The sequence below is a fragment of the Homarus americanus genome, unplaced genomic scaffold (assembly GCF_018991925.1).
Source record: "Homarus americanus isolate GMGI-L3 unplaced genomic scaffold, GMGI_Hamer_2.0 scaffold6317, whole genome shotgun sequence".
Classification (NCBI taxonomy): Eukaryota; Metazoa; Arthropoda; class Malacostraca; order Decapoda; family Nephropidae; genus Homarus; species Homarus americanus.
The window spans coordinates 18,308,079-18,324,884 of NW_024730668.1; the positions used below are offsets into that span (position 1 = coordinate 18,308,079).

The 16,806-nt window shown below is 45.0% G+C and overlaps 1 protein-coding gene across 7 annotated transcripts in view; it reads left to right on the forward strand.

Annotated features, from left to right (window-relative positions):
- Nucleotides 1–16,806, forward strand: part of LOC121867260 (ankyrin repeat domain-containing protein 10-like) — a 197,253-nt gene that overhangs the window by 34,815 nt on the left and 145,632 nt on the right. For all 7 annotated transcript variants that reach the window (XR_006089102.1, XR_006089103.1, XR_006089104.1 and 4 more), the window contains exon 2: nucleotides 12,119–12,286. Coding sequence is in view for 4 of the 7 variants with exons in the window: in XM_042367120.1 (XP_042223054.1) it covers nucleotides 12,119–12,286 (168 nt within the window). In the remaining 3 variants the exon portion in view is untranslated. The remainder of the gene's footprint in view (nucleotides 1–12,118; nucleotides 12,287–16,806) is intronic.

Consider the following 16,806-nt stretch of genomic DNA (forward strand, 5'->3'; position numbering starts at 1 on the left):
TTGCCCAGACCATGGCGGAGCCCACTTTCTAATTTCCTACTCGTCCATTTACCAATGTCGTTGTGAAACTCACGCGCCCCTCTCTGGCACCAACCCACTCGTCATTCATGTAAGTTCGAGCTCACTCTGTAGCGACTGCATGATGGTCGCTTTCTTTCGCCTGGTAGCGTGTTGCTCCGACCTTTGTGATGGGCGGCCTTCCGGGTTCTACACATATGGGGGGACCATGGCCATGCTCTCTCACTGCTGCAGTTGCCACAGGTCAGGTGACCCCGAACATCTTTGAACTACGAAATCACACCCATCTTACCGCACCCTCCGGCATCTCTTCGTATACCTCTCTCTTTCTCCTCACTCTGGGAGTCTGTACTTTCTAACACACCATACACACACACACACACACACACATATATATATATATATGCTGATAACCACAAGGAAAGAAGAAAACATGAAGTTCCCAAGCGCTTTCGTGTAATTCACATCTTCAGGGGTGAGTACAGACTAAGGATAAGTACAAAAAAAGGTGTATATGTACAGAGGAGGGTGAGATCAGGTATATATACACCTTGTTTTGTACTTATCCTTAGTCTGTACCTACCCCTGAAGATGTGAATTACTGTACACGAAAGCGCTTGGGAACTTCGTGTTTTCTTCTTTCCTTGGGGTTATCAGCATATACCTAGATCACGCGCACCTACAGTGATTTACTTGCATATATATATATATATATATATATATATATATATATATATATATATATATATATATATATATATATATATATACCTTGTTTTATTACTTCTTAGTCTGTACTCACCCTGAAGATGTGAATTACACGAAAGCGCTTGGGAACTTCGTGATTTCATTTTCGTGGTGGTTATCAGCATATATATATATATATATATATATATATATATATATATATATATATATATATATATATATATATATATATATATATATATATATATAATCAGTCCATATAGCACGCGGACTTAAGTATACAAACAATACCTCACTAATCGGGAATCGAACCCTGAACTTCTGCATGTGAGGTCCAGGGTTCGATTCCCGACTACAGTATTTCCACAGTAACCTGGCCCGTAAGCCACGCCCCTCTTTTATACTAATAACTGATTGGTTCACAGAAAATTCTAATTAAATGTGTTCACAATTAGCAAGCAGACCTGTTATCTAATATAGTGTTAAATATCTGAACTATCAAAATGCAAAATGATTTCAAGCCATTAGCACTTCATAAGAACATAAGAAAATAAGGAGTCTGCAATAGGCCGGTTGGCTTGTGCATGGCAGCTCCTGTCGAGAGTTACTACCACTCTCTATCAGCCATGAATCTTTCTAGCCTCCTTTTAAAACTTTCCAGCGTTCCAGCACTTACTACAAAGTTGCTAAGCTTGTTCCACTCGTCTACCACCCTATTTGTGAACCAGTTCCTTCCTATCTCCCTCCTAAACCTAAACTTTTCCAACTTAAATCCGTTGCTAAGAGTCCTATCCTGATCGAATGTTATAAGAACTTTATCTATATCTCCTTTATTGATTCCTTTCACCCACTTAAATACTTCTATCATATCTCCCCGCACTCTTCGTCTTTCTAGGGAATGCAAGTTTAGTTTCTTTAATCTATCTTGATATGGAAGGTTTCTCAGTCCCGGAATCATTTTCGTCATTCTTCTCTGCACCGACTCCAGTAAATTGATATCCATTCTATAATATGGGCACCAGAACTGAACAGAAATAATCGAGGTGCGGCCTGACTAGCACAAGATATACTGCAGTTGTAATATGACCGCCGCACTCTTATTACTTACCCTTCTAGATATTTAACCTAATACTCTGTTTACTTTATTTCGAACATTAACGCATTGTTTTCTAGGCCGTAGGTCCGGGCTTACAAGTACCCCTAAGTCTCTTTCACAAGTCGACTTCTCTAGGTTGATGTTGTTAAGGCTGTATATATTGACAGTATTTGTTCTTCCAATATTAAGTACGCTGCACTTGCTGGTGTTGAATTTCATTTGCCATTTTTCTGACCACTCCTGCAGTTTATTTCTTCCTGTAGTGCATTTGCATCCTGCCCTGAATTAATCTGCCTCCCTATTTTGGTGTCATCCGTAAACTTGCTTATGTCATTGCTGATCCCAGTATCTAGAGCGTTTATGTAGATTATGAACAAGAGTGGGCCCAGTATTGACCCCTGGGGAACCCCACTGGTTACACAGCCCCACTCAGATTTAACTCCGTCTACGCTGACCCTCTGTGTTTTATCGGTGAGCCATGATTTTATCCAATTTAAAACTTTCATCACGATACTATGAGCCTAAACTTTTCTCAGAAGCCTCTACTGTGGTACTCTGTCAAACGCTCTGTGAACGTGTTTGCGCGCCCGCGTCTTGCACAGGATGCTGGGCAAATCTGACCTATTGATAGACTGCACACTATAGTAGCACCCTATGGTGTATGTAACCAATTCTCAGGAGTATACCCTGTTAATTATTTTTTCACATATTTAAACTTCTTTGTATAATGACGTTACATCTTTACATGTGACAGGATGTGTACCCGTGTTGCTTACGAAATGGAGGATGTCCCTCCCATTTCAATCTCTTCTCGGGAGGGAGAATCTGGCCCAATCTGATTCTTCCTTCTTAAATATGGATAAGAGAAGGCATCTAGTTACGATACTCAGTGCAACTCTGGACTTTGGTTGCCATTTCTGCGTTATGACTAACATGAATTAATTAATAGCTCTCAGTCGGGGAGGGGGGGGGGGGGTATAACTTAAGTCTAGCCACGAGCAAAAGTTCGTTCAATCTCTTTTCCGAAACTGTGCAAACTTAAAACTTATGGTAGCCAAGCAATTTGAAGAGCTATTCCAGTAGTTCAGTCTCAGGAATGTAAAAGGACTTTTTTCATGGCTGTACCTTTGGAAATCGTGGCGGGCCTTTAGCACTGACTCATGTACCGTCACCCATAGGCCTATACAGTACAACGTTTGGAATGCTGTTTGACATTATTACTGTAGCAGGATTCTTAACTTTGTAGTACAAATACATTGTTCTGCGTGTGATAAAGCACATTTGAAGTAGTTTAACCTGTCTCAATTGTCTCTGTTTAATTTTACCACAAAGAAGAGTAGACACCGGTAAAGATTTTGTATTTGCAGTGTGTGTGTGTGTGTGTGTGTGTGTGTGTGTGTGTGTGTGTGTGTGTGTGTGTGTGTGTGTGTGTTGGCCTGGTGGACTTACAGTGGTTGTGGCGAGTGTATTGCGTTACAATGGCGCAACACCAATTCACGTTGTCTCCTCCCGTCCGCCTTAGCAACCTACTCCTTTACCACCTCCCACCCACTGTTGTGCCACCCCCACCCACTGCTGTGCCACACTCCACCCACTTCCGTGCCCCCCACCTTACTTTGCGCCACCCCAACTTATTGCCACCCCCACCATCGCCACCCACACCCACTGTTAAACCCCGCACCCACTTATTGCGCCACCCCCCCCCACTGTGTAGCCACCCACACCATTTGTGCCAAACGCTCATGTCACCCCACTTACCACACACACCCACTGCTGTGCCACACCCACCCTGTTGTTGTCACTTATTGCACACCCTCTCACTTATTGCGCCACCCCCAACCACTCACTTGCCAGCCAACTCCACTTACCCACTGTTGTGCCATCCCACCATCTTTATGCCATCCCACCCACCTGCCACCCCACCCACGCCATCCCACCCACTGCTGTGCCACACGCACCCCACAGCTGTGCCGCCCCACACCCCAGCATTATGCCATCCCACCCCACTTATGCCACCCCACCCACTGCTGCCACCCCACCCACTGTTATGCCACCCCACCCACTGTTGTGTGCCAGCCACCCCACCCACTGTGTTGTGCCACCCCACCCACTGTTGTGCCACCCCACCGCATCAGTGTGCCCCCCCGCCCCACCCACTGTTGGCACCCCCCTGTTGTACCCCACCCCCACCCACTGTTGTGCCACCCCACCCACTTTGCCGCCCCACCCCACTGTTATGCCATCCCATCCCCACTGGAAGAGCCACCCCACCCACTGTTATGCCACCCCACCCCACTGTGCCCACCCCACCACTGTTGTGCCACCCCACCCACTGTTGTGCCACCCCACCCACTGTTGTGCCACACCCACTGTTGTGCCACCCCACCCACTGCACCCCACCCACTGTTGTGCCACCCCACCCACTGTTGTGCCACCCCACCCACTGTTATGCCACCCCCACCACTGTTATGCCACCCCACCCACTGCCACCTGTTGTGCCCCACCCCACTGTTGTATGCCGCCCCCACCTATGCCATCCCACCCCATTGTTGTGCCACCCCACCCACTGTTGTGCTACCCCACCCACTGCCATGCCCCCACCCATTGTTGTGCCACCCCACCCACTGTTGTGCCACCCGACCCACTGTTGTGCAAGCCTCCCCAACCCTCTGACACAGTTTTATTTTTCGAGTTATCCGTCATTTACGGCGACAAATGGTGTAGTACAGCATTTAGTAAGTACAAAGTAGAACGGTTTTGGAACCCATACGTAACCTCTGACTAACAGAATCACCTGAAGATTAGGCACCCCAGGTTATTTTAGCTGATAATTGAACACACTAACCTAACCCCCAGGTAGTGTTAGGTGAAATAAGCTGTTATGATTAATCTTTAATAATCCGAGTAACATATACGGCACCGGTAACTCAAGCGGATCAACCCCCCCCCCTCCCTTCCTCTACCAGAATGATAATAATTGTAATAAACATTAGATAATTATATAAAAACAAACATCTACACACGTCAATTATCATATATTAAGTGTATGGAATAAATAAGCTGAATATATAAAATAATTTCTGATTCCGTTCAGTCAAATACTGTATATTATATAAGGATTGAAGGTGGGAGTTACGCAGCGACGAAAGAACACGAGTTGAGGCAGGTGTGGAGATGTGGTAGGGTGTTGAGGCAGGTGTGGAGATGTGGTAGGGTGTTGAGGCAGGTGTGGAGATGTGGTAGGGTGTTGAGGCAGGTGTGGAGATGTGGTAGGGTGTTGAGGCAGGTGGGGGAGGTGTGGTAGGGTGTTGAGGCAGGTGTGGAGATGTGGTAGGTGGAGCAGGTGTGAGGTAGGGTGTTGAGGCAGGTGTGAAGATATGGTGGACAGGTGGGGTGTGGAGATGTGGTGTGTGGGGTGTTGAGGCAGGTGTGGGAGGTGTGGTAGGGTGTTGAGGCAGGTGGAGATGTGGTAGGGTGTTGAGGCAGGTGTGGAGATGTGGTAGGTGTTGAGGGTGTGAGGCAGGTGTGAAGATATGGTAGGGTGTTGACAGGTGTGGAGATGTGGTAGGGGTGTTGAGGCAGGTGGGGAGGTGTGGTGGGGTGTAGGCAGGTGTTGAGGCAGGTGGGTGTGCCAGGTGGGGGAGGTGTGGGGTGTTGAGGCAGGTGTGGTAGGGTGTTGTGGTAGGTGGGGGAGGTGTGGGGGGGGCAGGTGTGGCAGGTGTGGTAGGGGTGTTGTGGCAAGTGGGGAGGTGTGGAGGGGTGGGGGAGGTGGGTGTGTGGCAGGTGGGGGAGGTGTGGTGTGGTGGGGAGGTGTGTGGTGTGTGGCAGGTGGGGGAGGTGTGGTAGGGTGTTGTGGCAGGTGGGGAGGTGTGGTAGGGTGTTGTGGCAGGTGGGGAGGTGTGGTAGGGTGGGGGGTGTGGTGGAGGTGTGGTAGGGTGTTGGGCAGGTGGGGTAGGTGGTGTGTGGGGGTGTTGAGGCAGTGTGGTGGTGTGTGGAGGTAGGGGTGCTGAGGCAGGTGGGGGAGGTGTGGTAGGGGTGTTGAGGGCAGGTGGGTGGTGGGTAGGGGTGTTGTGACAGGGGTGGTGTGGGGTGTTGAGGCAGGGGGAGGTAGGGTGTTGAGGCAGGTGGGGGGAGGTGTGTAGGGGTGTTGGAGGCAGGTGGGGGGGGTGTGGTAGGGTGTTGAGGCAGGTGGTGTGGTAGGGGTGTTGAGGCAGGTGGGGGTGTGTGGTAGGGGTGTTGAGGCAGGTGGGGAGGGTGTGGTGGGTGTTGAGGCAGGTGGGGGGTGGTGTGGTAGGGTGTTGAGGCAGGTGGGGGTGTGTGGTAGGGTGTTGAGGCAGGTGGGGGTGGGTGTGGTGGAGGCAGGTAGGGGTGGTGTGGGGGGGGTCGAGATATATCCTAGGAAAGCGTCATGGGGGGACGCCGATCCACTCACTACCACCGTCACTCATAGCCTTGAAACCTTCCACGTTGTTTTCTTTGCCGACTGTGATGTGGAGTATCAGTAGCGCTGTCCCATTGTTTCTCGGTTAACTGTCTCGCTCTCCACTCCATACACCTTATTGTTTCCCAGGAGGACGCTCGCCCCACAAGGGGTCACGGCTCAAGATTGAAGAAGCCGCAGGTCCAGAAAACAGTGAGGGCAAACTTTTTTGGAGTGAGAGTTGTGAACTCTTGGAGCAATCTACCAGAGGGTGTTGTGACGGTTCCGAATGTGAGCTCTTTCAAGTCCAGACTTGGCCAACACTGGAGCAGGTACAGATACATCCTGGAGCCGGTACATGTCCAGTACTTGCCAACAGTGTGTAACAGTGACGTAAAGGGTTATTTTGAAGCCCAGAGCTGTTCTCGCTTCCACCAGCTTGAGGTGGTAGACGGTTCCATCTGGAGTCTGTTTAGCAATGTATAGGAGCTCATACAATTATATTCTAGAAACTTAAATTTCAACTGATAAAATGGCATCCAAATTGCGGTGAGGCTCTATCATAACTTGAAAGAGTGAAGCATGTTGTTGTGGGATGGGTGGATACATAGTTTGTGTTGAGTGAGACGGAAGACTTAAATCGTCAAGATCTTCATTTATTTTATTAACTGCATATTAGATAATCTCTTGAAGAGATAGCTACACATGAAATGGTTCATAAAATTTCAACTAGTCCTGGTGTACTGAACTACATCCATCCTCCCGAACTTTGAACCTTATAACATACCTACCAAGTCCTCCATGCACGTACACACCCTCACCTTGCAAGCATCTGCATTCTTTTTCTCAGAATTGTTCGCACCATCTTCAAAGGAAATGATGCTCGCGCGCGCGCGCGCGCGCGCGCGTGTGTGTGTGTGTGTGTGTGTGTGTGTGTGTGTGTGTGTGTATAAAAGAGTGGGTCCGCAAGGCTCGTCTCCCCGCCCACGCTAACCCCGTCAGTGGTGGACCGTCACCTGGGCCACCCTCCAAGGCGATCTTCTATTTTAAGGCTTTATGTTCTGAATCAGATCCAAATCATGTGGTGTTTTAGCTTTAATTAATATTTCAAGAGAAAATAATTTAATTCGATGTCTCTAACTAATTACATTCGAATATGACATCGGATTCGCAAAATGCAGTACAATATAACTTTTTCTCGGTGGGTTACCGAGGACGTGATTTGCTTAGAGCAGTCAAAGTCTATAGGACTCCATAGACTTTGATAGCAGCCACGTGGGTCTTGTGCAAGTATTACCAGAGAATATGGAGAAGTGAGGCAGGACAAGAACAAGTTCGTCTTGGGTGTAATTATGAGGGTTGACCATGACGCGGCAACTACTAGAAATCCGGTGGTTACTAAAACCAGCGTATGATCTTTACCAAACTCGTCTCCCCCCTCCCCTCACACCCGACCACGGCCTTGTGATGATATGCACAGAAAGACTAATCACGAACTATTAACTCATTGAAGATACCACCAATTAAAACTGTATTGTACCTTAGTTTATTGGTGATATTCCAGAATAAGCGAAAGGTGCCTAGATATGGGGGTCGTGTGTGAGCGCCGTTGAGTACAGATTATGGGAGATCATCTGTATTACTAATCCTCGAAAAAAGGGAGTAATGTATCTAACGCACGAGGTATTTCCGTGGTTGAACCGTTCTGTCGTGCAAATAACACACACACACACACACACACACACACACACACACACACACACACACACACACACACACACACGTGCGGGTTATTGCCCTCCCCAGCAACATACAAATGCACACCTGAGCGTTCAAGGGTATGACGATTCCGTATACTATTGGGAAGTAGACTTTATGCCACCCTGTCTTACGTGCTACAGTTGCTCGTGCGGCGGCGGTCAGTGATCATCGAACCGAATCACTCGATTAATGATATACGCTTATTATTTATGCATTTGTATACATAAATGTTCTCTCATTTAATAGGACTGATACAAGTGAATTTGTAGAGGAAAAATATTTATTGGGTTTCATTCTTGTGAGAGGAATTAATGAATGGTTGAGAGAGGACCACAGTGTGGTGGGACAGGACGAGGTGTAGAACTTCTCTGGTTATTCATCTCTTGAATAAGTGCCCCGTTGTCCTCTGAGTTGAGGCAAGCACAGTCAGACGGATAGGAAATAACCACGAACGATCTTTATTTGTAGTCTGATACTTTTTTCATGTACAGGAGTGAAAAGTGATTATCATAAATAGATGGTTGCATTTTTCTTTTTAAATGAAGTTTCTGCCGGTATATTGGGCAGTTAGAGCATTATTGAGGCCCCTACATACTACAGGTTGGTCACTGTTAGTGTGTGTGTGTGTGTTACCAACGGGTCCATGTGATGGGTAGTGAGGCTACCAATATCACAAGAGTTCACGTGTAAGTAAATAAAAGAGCATCTAAATGCGTAGGAAATGTGTTGCCAGGTGATGAGTCAAGGTTAGCGCCACCCTCTAGTCTAGGGTGCCAGGGTGTGGTGGTGCTGCCTGGGCCCTCACCACTCTAAATACCACACCACTCTTGGTTGTGCTGTGCCAGGGTGTGTTGGTACTCTGTATTTCCACGGTCCAAACCTAATTATCTGTCTCACCACGCCTTGCCATTCATTTTTACCATCACCACCTTATGTCCGCTTTCGCTCACCACAAGACAGTATATACAGTACATCAAATTTTGTAGACCACTTTCACCGTAAAGTTTGGGGGAGAATGTAGAAAGTTAGAAAGCAAAGAACTTGAGGCAAAATACTAAATTGAATAAATTTACTGGTGCGGAGGCAGGGAGGTTGAGGCACCACCAGGAAGGAAAGGGCGTTGGGAGTTTGTAGTGGGAAGAAATTTATATCTGCTTATTTATCAGTGCCATGTGTTGGTGGCCAGTGAACATGTAGATGCACCTGCAGCAACACTAACCCTTACCTCACTCTGGCTCTCACATTCACCTCCTTGTCTCTTATCTTCTCCACTTTCTTTTGCTTCGCCTGTTTATTTTATTTATTCATTGTGTGTAATAATGGCTAGCTTCTAGTGTTATGGACGTCATCAACCAGTGTTATTGACGTAAACCATCTGGAACTCTAACCTGGCAAGTGCCATACCAAATTTCAGTCGAGACTAATAAGGCTAAACAGAAGGATGTAGCCAGTTTAATAATAATGCGGAGTAATGATAAAATAAAAATAATAATAATAATAGGAGTAAGAATAATTCATAACACAACACAAACTATTCGGGTGACCGGGGTAAGATACTGAAGACGAACCCTTATTAGTAAGAAATGGCACGACATAGGCTATTGGTCAGTTACTACTTGCCGGTTGGCGATTAGTCAATGGCCAGGGAATCTGTATTTTTATTCTTCGTTACTTTATATTTTCTTTATTTCTTAAAAAAACAATGACTTTTCATGGTCAATTTATAGTAGGGGATATAATTCGTTATTGGATTTTTTTATTATTATTGCTAATAATAAGTTCCGACAAAATCAAGACGATTTTCATCTACGACACTGGCGGTCTTGGGAGATATTGGGAGTTGAAATTGGCGGGGTTTTGTTTTATTTAATAATAGGTTCAGACAAAAGCAAGATGATTTTCTTTGACACTTTTGTCGCATTTTACCTACAGTATAACCGAGATATCGTGAGTTGAAAATCAGAAAACTAGGAAAAATCTAAGCTATTATTACATTTCTTGCCACAAACCGAATCTCATTATTTTTCTTTGTAAACAATAGTTTAGACAATTCTAAGATACTTCTATGGCATTTCCCTCGCAAACGACCTAGAGGTGGAGCCCCCTGGTTAGGAAGTTAGGTGTGTGTGTGTGGCTGTAGGGAGCTGAAATTATCTACAAAGCTGTACATATTTCGATTAGTGGCCCTCTCAACCCTGCTGTATGGCAGTGAGACATGTGTCACATGCAGGAAGCACCTCAAGGCACTTAAAATTTTTCACCAACGTAGTCTACGTTCCATCCTCCGAGTTCGCTGGGAAGACAAGAGAACAAATGCCAGAATTCTCGCTGACACCAACTGTAGGAGCATCGAGGCCATGTTACCCGCATGGACTAAAGTAGACTGACAAAGCAGCTACTTTACAGTCACCTGACGAATGTTAAACATACGTACCAAGTTGGTACTACCAACGGTAAGGAGGCGTATCATAATACAGGGGGTATGTCCCAACGGGATGAAGAAACTGCACTATTTGAGACTGAATGTGAGAAGGACCTCAGTGTATGTTGACAATGAGCTGAAGTTCTCGGGCCATTGCGAGAAGAAGGTAAATCAGGCAAATAAATTATTGGGTCTTATAAGAAGGTCGTTCAGATATCTAGACGGTCCGTCCCTCGTAACGATCTTCAGGAGTGAAGTGCTTCCCCATCTGGTGTACTGTCACCCCATCTGGTCCCTGTGATATGCTAGGGACTGTCAGTTGGTTGAAAATGTTCAAAGGAGGGCCACCAGACTGGTGCCTGCACTTCGGCACCTCAGCTACCCTGAGAGACTGGAGCGCCTGAACGTGCCTAGCTTATACTACAGACAGGCAAGGGGGGACCTAGTTGAGGTGTATAAGCATCTCAGGGGGCACTATTCAGTTGAGTGTCCTTACTTGGAGCTGGCGGACGCTCGCCCCACAAGGGGCACAGCTCAAGATTGAAGAAGCCGCAAGTCCAGAAAACCGTGAGGGCAAACTTTTTCGGAGTGAGGGTTGTAAACTCTTGGAACAATCTACCAGAGAGTGTTGTGACGGCACTGAGTGTGAGCTCTTTCAAGACAAGACTTGACCAACACTGGAGCGGGTTCAGGTACATTCAGGAGCCGGTGCATGCCCAGTATTTGCCAACAGTGCGTGACAGAGACGTGACCGATCGCCCGGACGGTTAGCAAGCCGATCTTTTGGTGAAGAAGATAAATGAAAAGGAAAAGTAATCAGAGACGTGACTGATCGCCCAAGCGGCTAACAAGCCGATCAGTGGCGAAGAGGATAAAAGTAAAAGTATATAATTGTATTCAGATCATAAATTATTGAAGTCAAGTGAGGTGAGATGAATAACAGGCCAAACCACGAGCGTCTTGCGGGAGTGTTAAATAAATCTGCACAATTTTGATCTGACTTGACAAGTAAAGACAATTCGAGATTAAAATCGGTGTGGAACATGTACTTTTGAAATTTGATGTGAGAATCTTGTGGCAGCCCTGAGTTGCATTGCCATTTCATAAATATAATTGGCTTCATTATTTCAGCAATTATACAAACATTTAGAAACTTGTTGTGATCTTAAATAACGAAGAATAGTTTATTACTGTAAAAATACTAAGCTTGGATTGTTTAATTTATCGAAAATAGATCCACCAATCACAACCCGTTTACATACAACCTTACTTTACTAAGTATTGTCAGGTAAAATTGCAAGTACGAGAGCCAGGGTGGGGTCAATGGAACTTTGGCTGACTACCTAGACTAGTTAAATGAATTGTGATAGTTGATTCATTATAGCCTCAGACCCCAGAATACAGGACACACACACTCCTCTGAATAAAGACTACAGTATCTTGCTATCATATTATGCAATCTGCTATTTTTTTATGAAAGAATATTACAGTAGTTCCATGTTTAAATTATGGATTTCTTTTCATGTGTGTACTTTATGCATGTGTGTGTTGTAGAGGAAGGAAGATTTCATCAGATAAGATTTATTTTAGAGCCAAATTTGGCTCACACTGTCAGTCCTTTTGTTATTTGTACTGTATATTTAGACAGATTTTTTAAAGTTCACTGTACTATAGTTATTGTATTATGTTACAGCTGGAGTGCTTGCGAGTCCTAGTAAGTGGTGTGGGTAGTGGAGTGGCTGTACACCCTGGAATGACAACTTCTCGCTTTACGCAGACTCCAGCCCACATAGCTGCCTTTGCTGGACACCCTCATTGTCTACAATGGCTTTTACACACGGGAGTTGATCCTAATGCTCAGGTCAGTAAAATTGGTTAAAATTTACGAAACTGTTATCACCCGAAGGAAATGTGCGATTTGGTTAAAAATTTTGTACACATTATTAGCATGATATTAAACACAGAAATGGAAACGACAATGAGTAGAACCTAACAGAACCTGACATAACAAACCCAGGGTTTGTTAGGTCAGGTTCTATGCATTATCGTGTTAATTTATGTTTAATGATGCTAATAGCATGATATTAAACACAGAAATGGAAATGACAATGTATAAGACCTAATAGAACCTGACCTAACAACCCTGGGTTTGTTAGGTCAGGTTCTGTTAGGTTTTATACATTGTCATTTCCATATCTTTGTTTAATATAATGCTAATAGAAAATCGTAAAGAACTTACCTTAATATTGAGTTAATTAAACCATGGTCACAAATAAGAGCTAACAAACAAGAATCATCAAGAACTAGGCTTGATAATGCTCGATAAAAATACTCACAACAACACAGGTCAAACATGATGTAAACAGGACGCTCTAAGACGTGATGTATGTCAGGCCAAAATGCACCGACCCCACCCTGGGTCTCGTGCTCGCAATTTTACCTGGCAATACTTAGTAAAGGAAGGCTGTATGTAAAGGTGATTGTGATTGGTGGATCTGTTTTCGGCTGTATCACTGTCAGGATAGATATTAAACAATCCAAAGGAAGAATATTTATAATAATAAACAATTCATTGTTATTTAAGGTTATGAAAAGTTTACAGATTTTCGTATATTTGCTTAAATATACTATGAGGGTCGTTGCGGGTCGGGTTATGTTGCTTCTCTGTAATAAGGCGTGTTCGGCATTCGGGCCTTCGTTGTTGATCGGCAGAAATTGGACAGTGATTACATAAGAACATTAAGTTCGTCTTAGTGATGTGAAAGTGTAAATCAATGTAGGATTTTTAATGCTAGACGCGATTGTATTTTTGAAAACTCAATCTCCACCGAGTTGGAGGTACTGTACATACAGGTCAGGAAGCTTACAACCACAAAATCATTGCCATATGACAAAGATTTTTAGATTTTTTTTTTACAGAGTTGTGGTCACGACTGTGATAAAGGCCAGCCAGGGAGTGTAGTACTGTGCTTTTAGGTAAATCAGTTCATAGTGTCATCAGTGACTGCAGAAGAGGTAAATAACTTAAAGTGAATACAAACTGGCAAGCAAGCTGGTAAGGCACCACTGCCAGGAGAGACCAAGTCGTGTTATAGGGGCCACAGAGACGTAATTTTATTTTGTTTGTGTGCTTTCTCATGGACTGAAACTGTGCCTATAATACACCATTCACAGGGAGATACAGTGTACACAGTGATAGCACAAAGAGATGTAGTCGTCGATGAGAACGGGAAAAGAAAGTACGTATAAGGAAATACTAGTTAAAATAAAAAATAAAAATAAAATCGACAAGCTTGGCTATCCTTAAAGGCATTCTATTACCGTACCAAAGAAACTTTTATTTTTCTGTGCTTCTAAAGGACTGAATGGGTGTATAAAATCCGTTACTCGTAGCAAAATGCAGTGTACTGTACATAGAGATAGCACATGAATACTGACAAACCGCCGAAGTGAACTGAGAAAATAAAAAATGCAGTAAAATGAAGAGAAGATAACAGAAGCACAACCCTAAAGGCAACAACGAGGTTAAAACCAGCAGAGGGGAGCTAAGTACTGTTTTTTCTTTATTTTTAAATAGGTGTAGATCTATACACAATCTGCACCCCCCCTCTCCTCCCCCCACAACAACAACAACAACAACCACGAGTGATATGATGATTTGTGACTACTGCGGGGCGATGACGGATGCAACGTTTAGAAAGATGAAAACGGCTGTAAAGCATGAAGGCTGTTGCTGGTATTGCCCTGACTGCATGTCAAGGTGAAAGAGGCGATTGCAAGCCATAAGGGAACGAGTTTCCTAGGGACAAAAATAGATGAAGCTGGAGCCTTGCTGGTTGCCAAATTAGAGCAAGTTGGGAAAGAGATCCTTGCTAAGACTGAGGAAGTAGCCGATAGAATGGAGGTGGTTGGTAAGAAGAGTTATGCTGAGGCCTTAGCAGGGCCACAGGAGGTGGCGGATAGTAATGCTGGATCAGAACAGGTTCTACAGCAGCTAGGGACTCTGAAGAAGGGGAGAGGAGGAACAACGAGAACGTTTCCAGGACAGGAACAATGTATAGTAATAGTTTTTGGAGTCCCAGAGAGCCAGGCGGAGGGAACTGAGAGTAAGGTAACACACGATAAGATGTAGTTTAAGAATTTTAAGAATATTTGTACAGAGGTTCTGAAGATGCCATGAACCCCACAGGATATGAGGAGGCTGGGACAAAAGCAGGGGCATAAGACTCGCCCCCTCAGGATCACACTAGTGAGTGAGGAGGAGAAATGGGAGGTTATTCGGCAGGCAAAATACTTAGCAAGGAGCGAGGCATCTCGGAGTATATTCATTCACCCAGATCGCACGGTAATGCAGAGGGAACAGCACAAGAAGCTCCTGCAGGACTTGAAGCAGAAGAGGGAGGAGTCAAGGAGGAGCAGGTACGGGTGTACATGGGTTATATTCAGGGGGAAGGTAGTGGAAGCAAGTGTGCCGACACAGAGCCAGGGGGCAGCAGCGTACCCATAACCCGCTCTACCCCCCACCTGGGAGGTGGCAGCAGCTCCGCCTATCAGCCGGGAGGAGGCGAGCGTTGTGTAAACAATGGCATTTCTAACCACTCCATGCAAATACAGTGTACTTAGCAAATTACACAACTTCTGAGAATGGAGGGGGGTCGGAGTTACTACTAAGAGCAGAGACGTTACCGAGAACAAATTCTAGCTTGAATGTCATGTACACTTATACTGACACGTTCCTTGATAAAAGAGAGGAGTTTGAAACACTACTGAAGGTACACCAACCAGATATTGTAAGAGTTGTAGAACTGTTATACAAGAACAGGAGAATCGACCCAGAGGAATGTGAGTTCAGTATTGCTGGATATGACTCATTTACGAACCTAACTCAAGAATCCTGCAGGAGGGGTGTGGTTATCTACGCTAGGCAAGACCTTAGAGCCAGCCAGGCGAGGGTACAGGGAGAGGATGTTTTTGAAGAGTCCAAGTGGTGTAAAATTAAATTAAAGGGAGGGGACTTACTTATCGTCGGGTGTATCTACAGATCCCCAAACTGTGGCCCACTAAATCAAAGGAACTTAAGAACCTTAATAAACAATGCGGCGATGCTCAACCCTAGCCACCTCCTTATCATGGGGGACTTTAACTATGGCGACATCGACTGGAGAAACGAGTCCACCTCAAATGACTTGAATAACCCCGCTACTCTTTTTGTAGAAACTCTGAGAGATAATTTTTTGTTCCGACATGTTAGAGACCCGACACATTACAGAGGGGAGCAAACACCCAAGCCACTTGACCTCATCATAACAAACGAGAAGGGTATGGTGACCAAACTGGAACACCATGCCCCAGTTGGCACCAGTCACCATATAGTTTTGTTATTCAGATTTAACTATTACCTAGTTCAAGATAAGGCCAGGCCATGGTGCAAATATTACAAGGGAAATTACAATGGGATGAAGTAAGAGATGAGGGGTATCAACTGGCCTGATTCATTAAGACACAAGAACGCAGACACTACGCTGAATATCATAGCTAGTAAAGTGACCCATTTGATCGATAAATATATACCCAAGACCAAACCCGGTGCCCCAAGGAATACGAGGGAATCCCTACACAGGAACCATGCGGCGGTCGACAAAGTTAAGAAGAAAAACTAGAAATTCAAGACGTGGGTTGGGTCAAACGATGAGCAGAACAGGAAGATGTATGCAAGAGCCAGAAACCAAGCAAAAATAGAGTGTAGAAGGGCTGAAAAGGAGTTCCAGAGGCTGGTTGCAAGAGAGGTCAAGTCAAACCCAAAGGTGTTTTACCGCTATGCAAAGTCGAAATTAAAAACGCGAGTAGGAGTATGAGACCTGAGGCTTGAAGATGGTAGTTACGCAGATTCTGACCAGGAGAAAGGTGAGGCATTGAACAGCTTCTTTTCCTCGATGTTCACAAGAGAGGATTTGATTAACCTTTTTGCATTTGAAGACAGACGGTTCGACACAGCACTGACCCACATTGTGTTCACAGAAGAGGGTATTAGAAATAAACTGTCAAAGCTAAAGGTCCATAAGAGTCCCAACCCAGACATGGTGCATCCCAGAGTGCTAAGAGAGTTGTGCAACGAGCTTGCCGAGCCCCTGAAGATCCTGTTTTGTAAATGCCTGGATGAACAAATGGTCCTCAGTGAATGGAAAGTGGCTTATGTGAGTCTTATCTTCAAGAAGGGCGATAGTCACTCCACGAACAACTATAGACCAGTGAGCCTGACCAGCATAATATGTAAAGTACTTGAGAGTGTTATCAGAGATGCTGCGATGGAACATCTACTACGAAACTACCTTGAAAAGGATTACCAACACGGTTTTATGTCGGGGCGCTCCTGCTTAACAC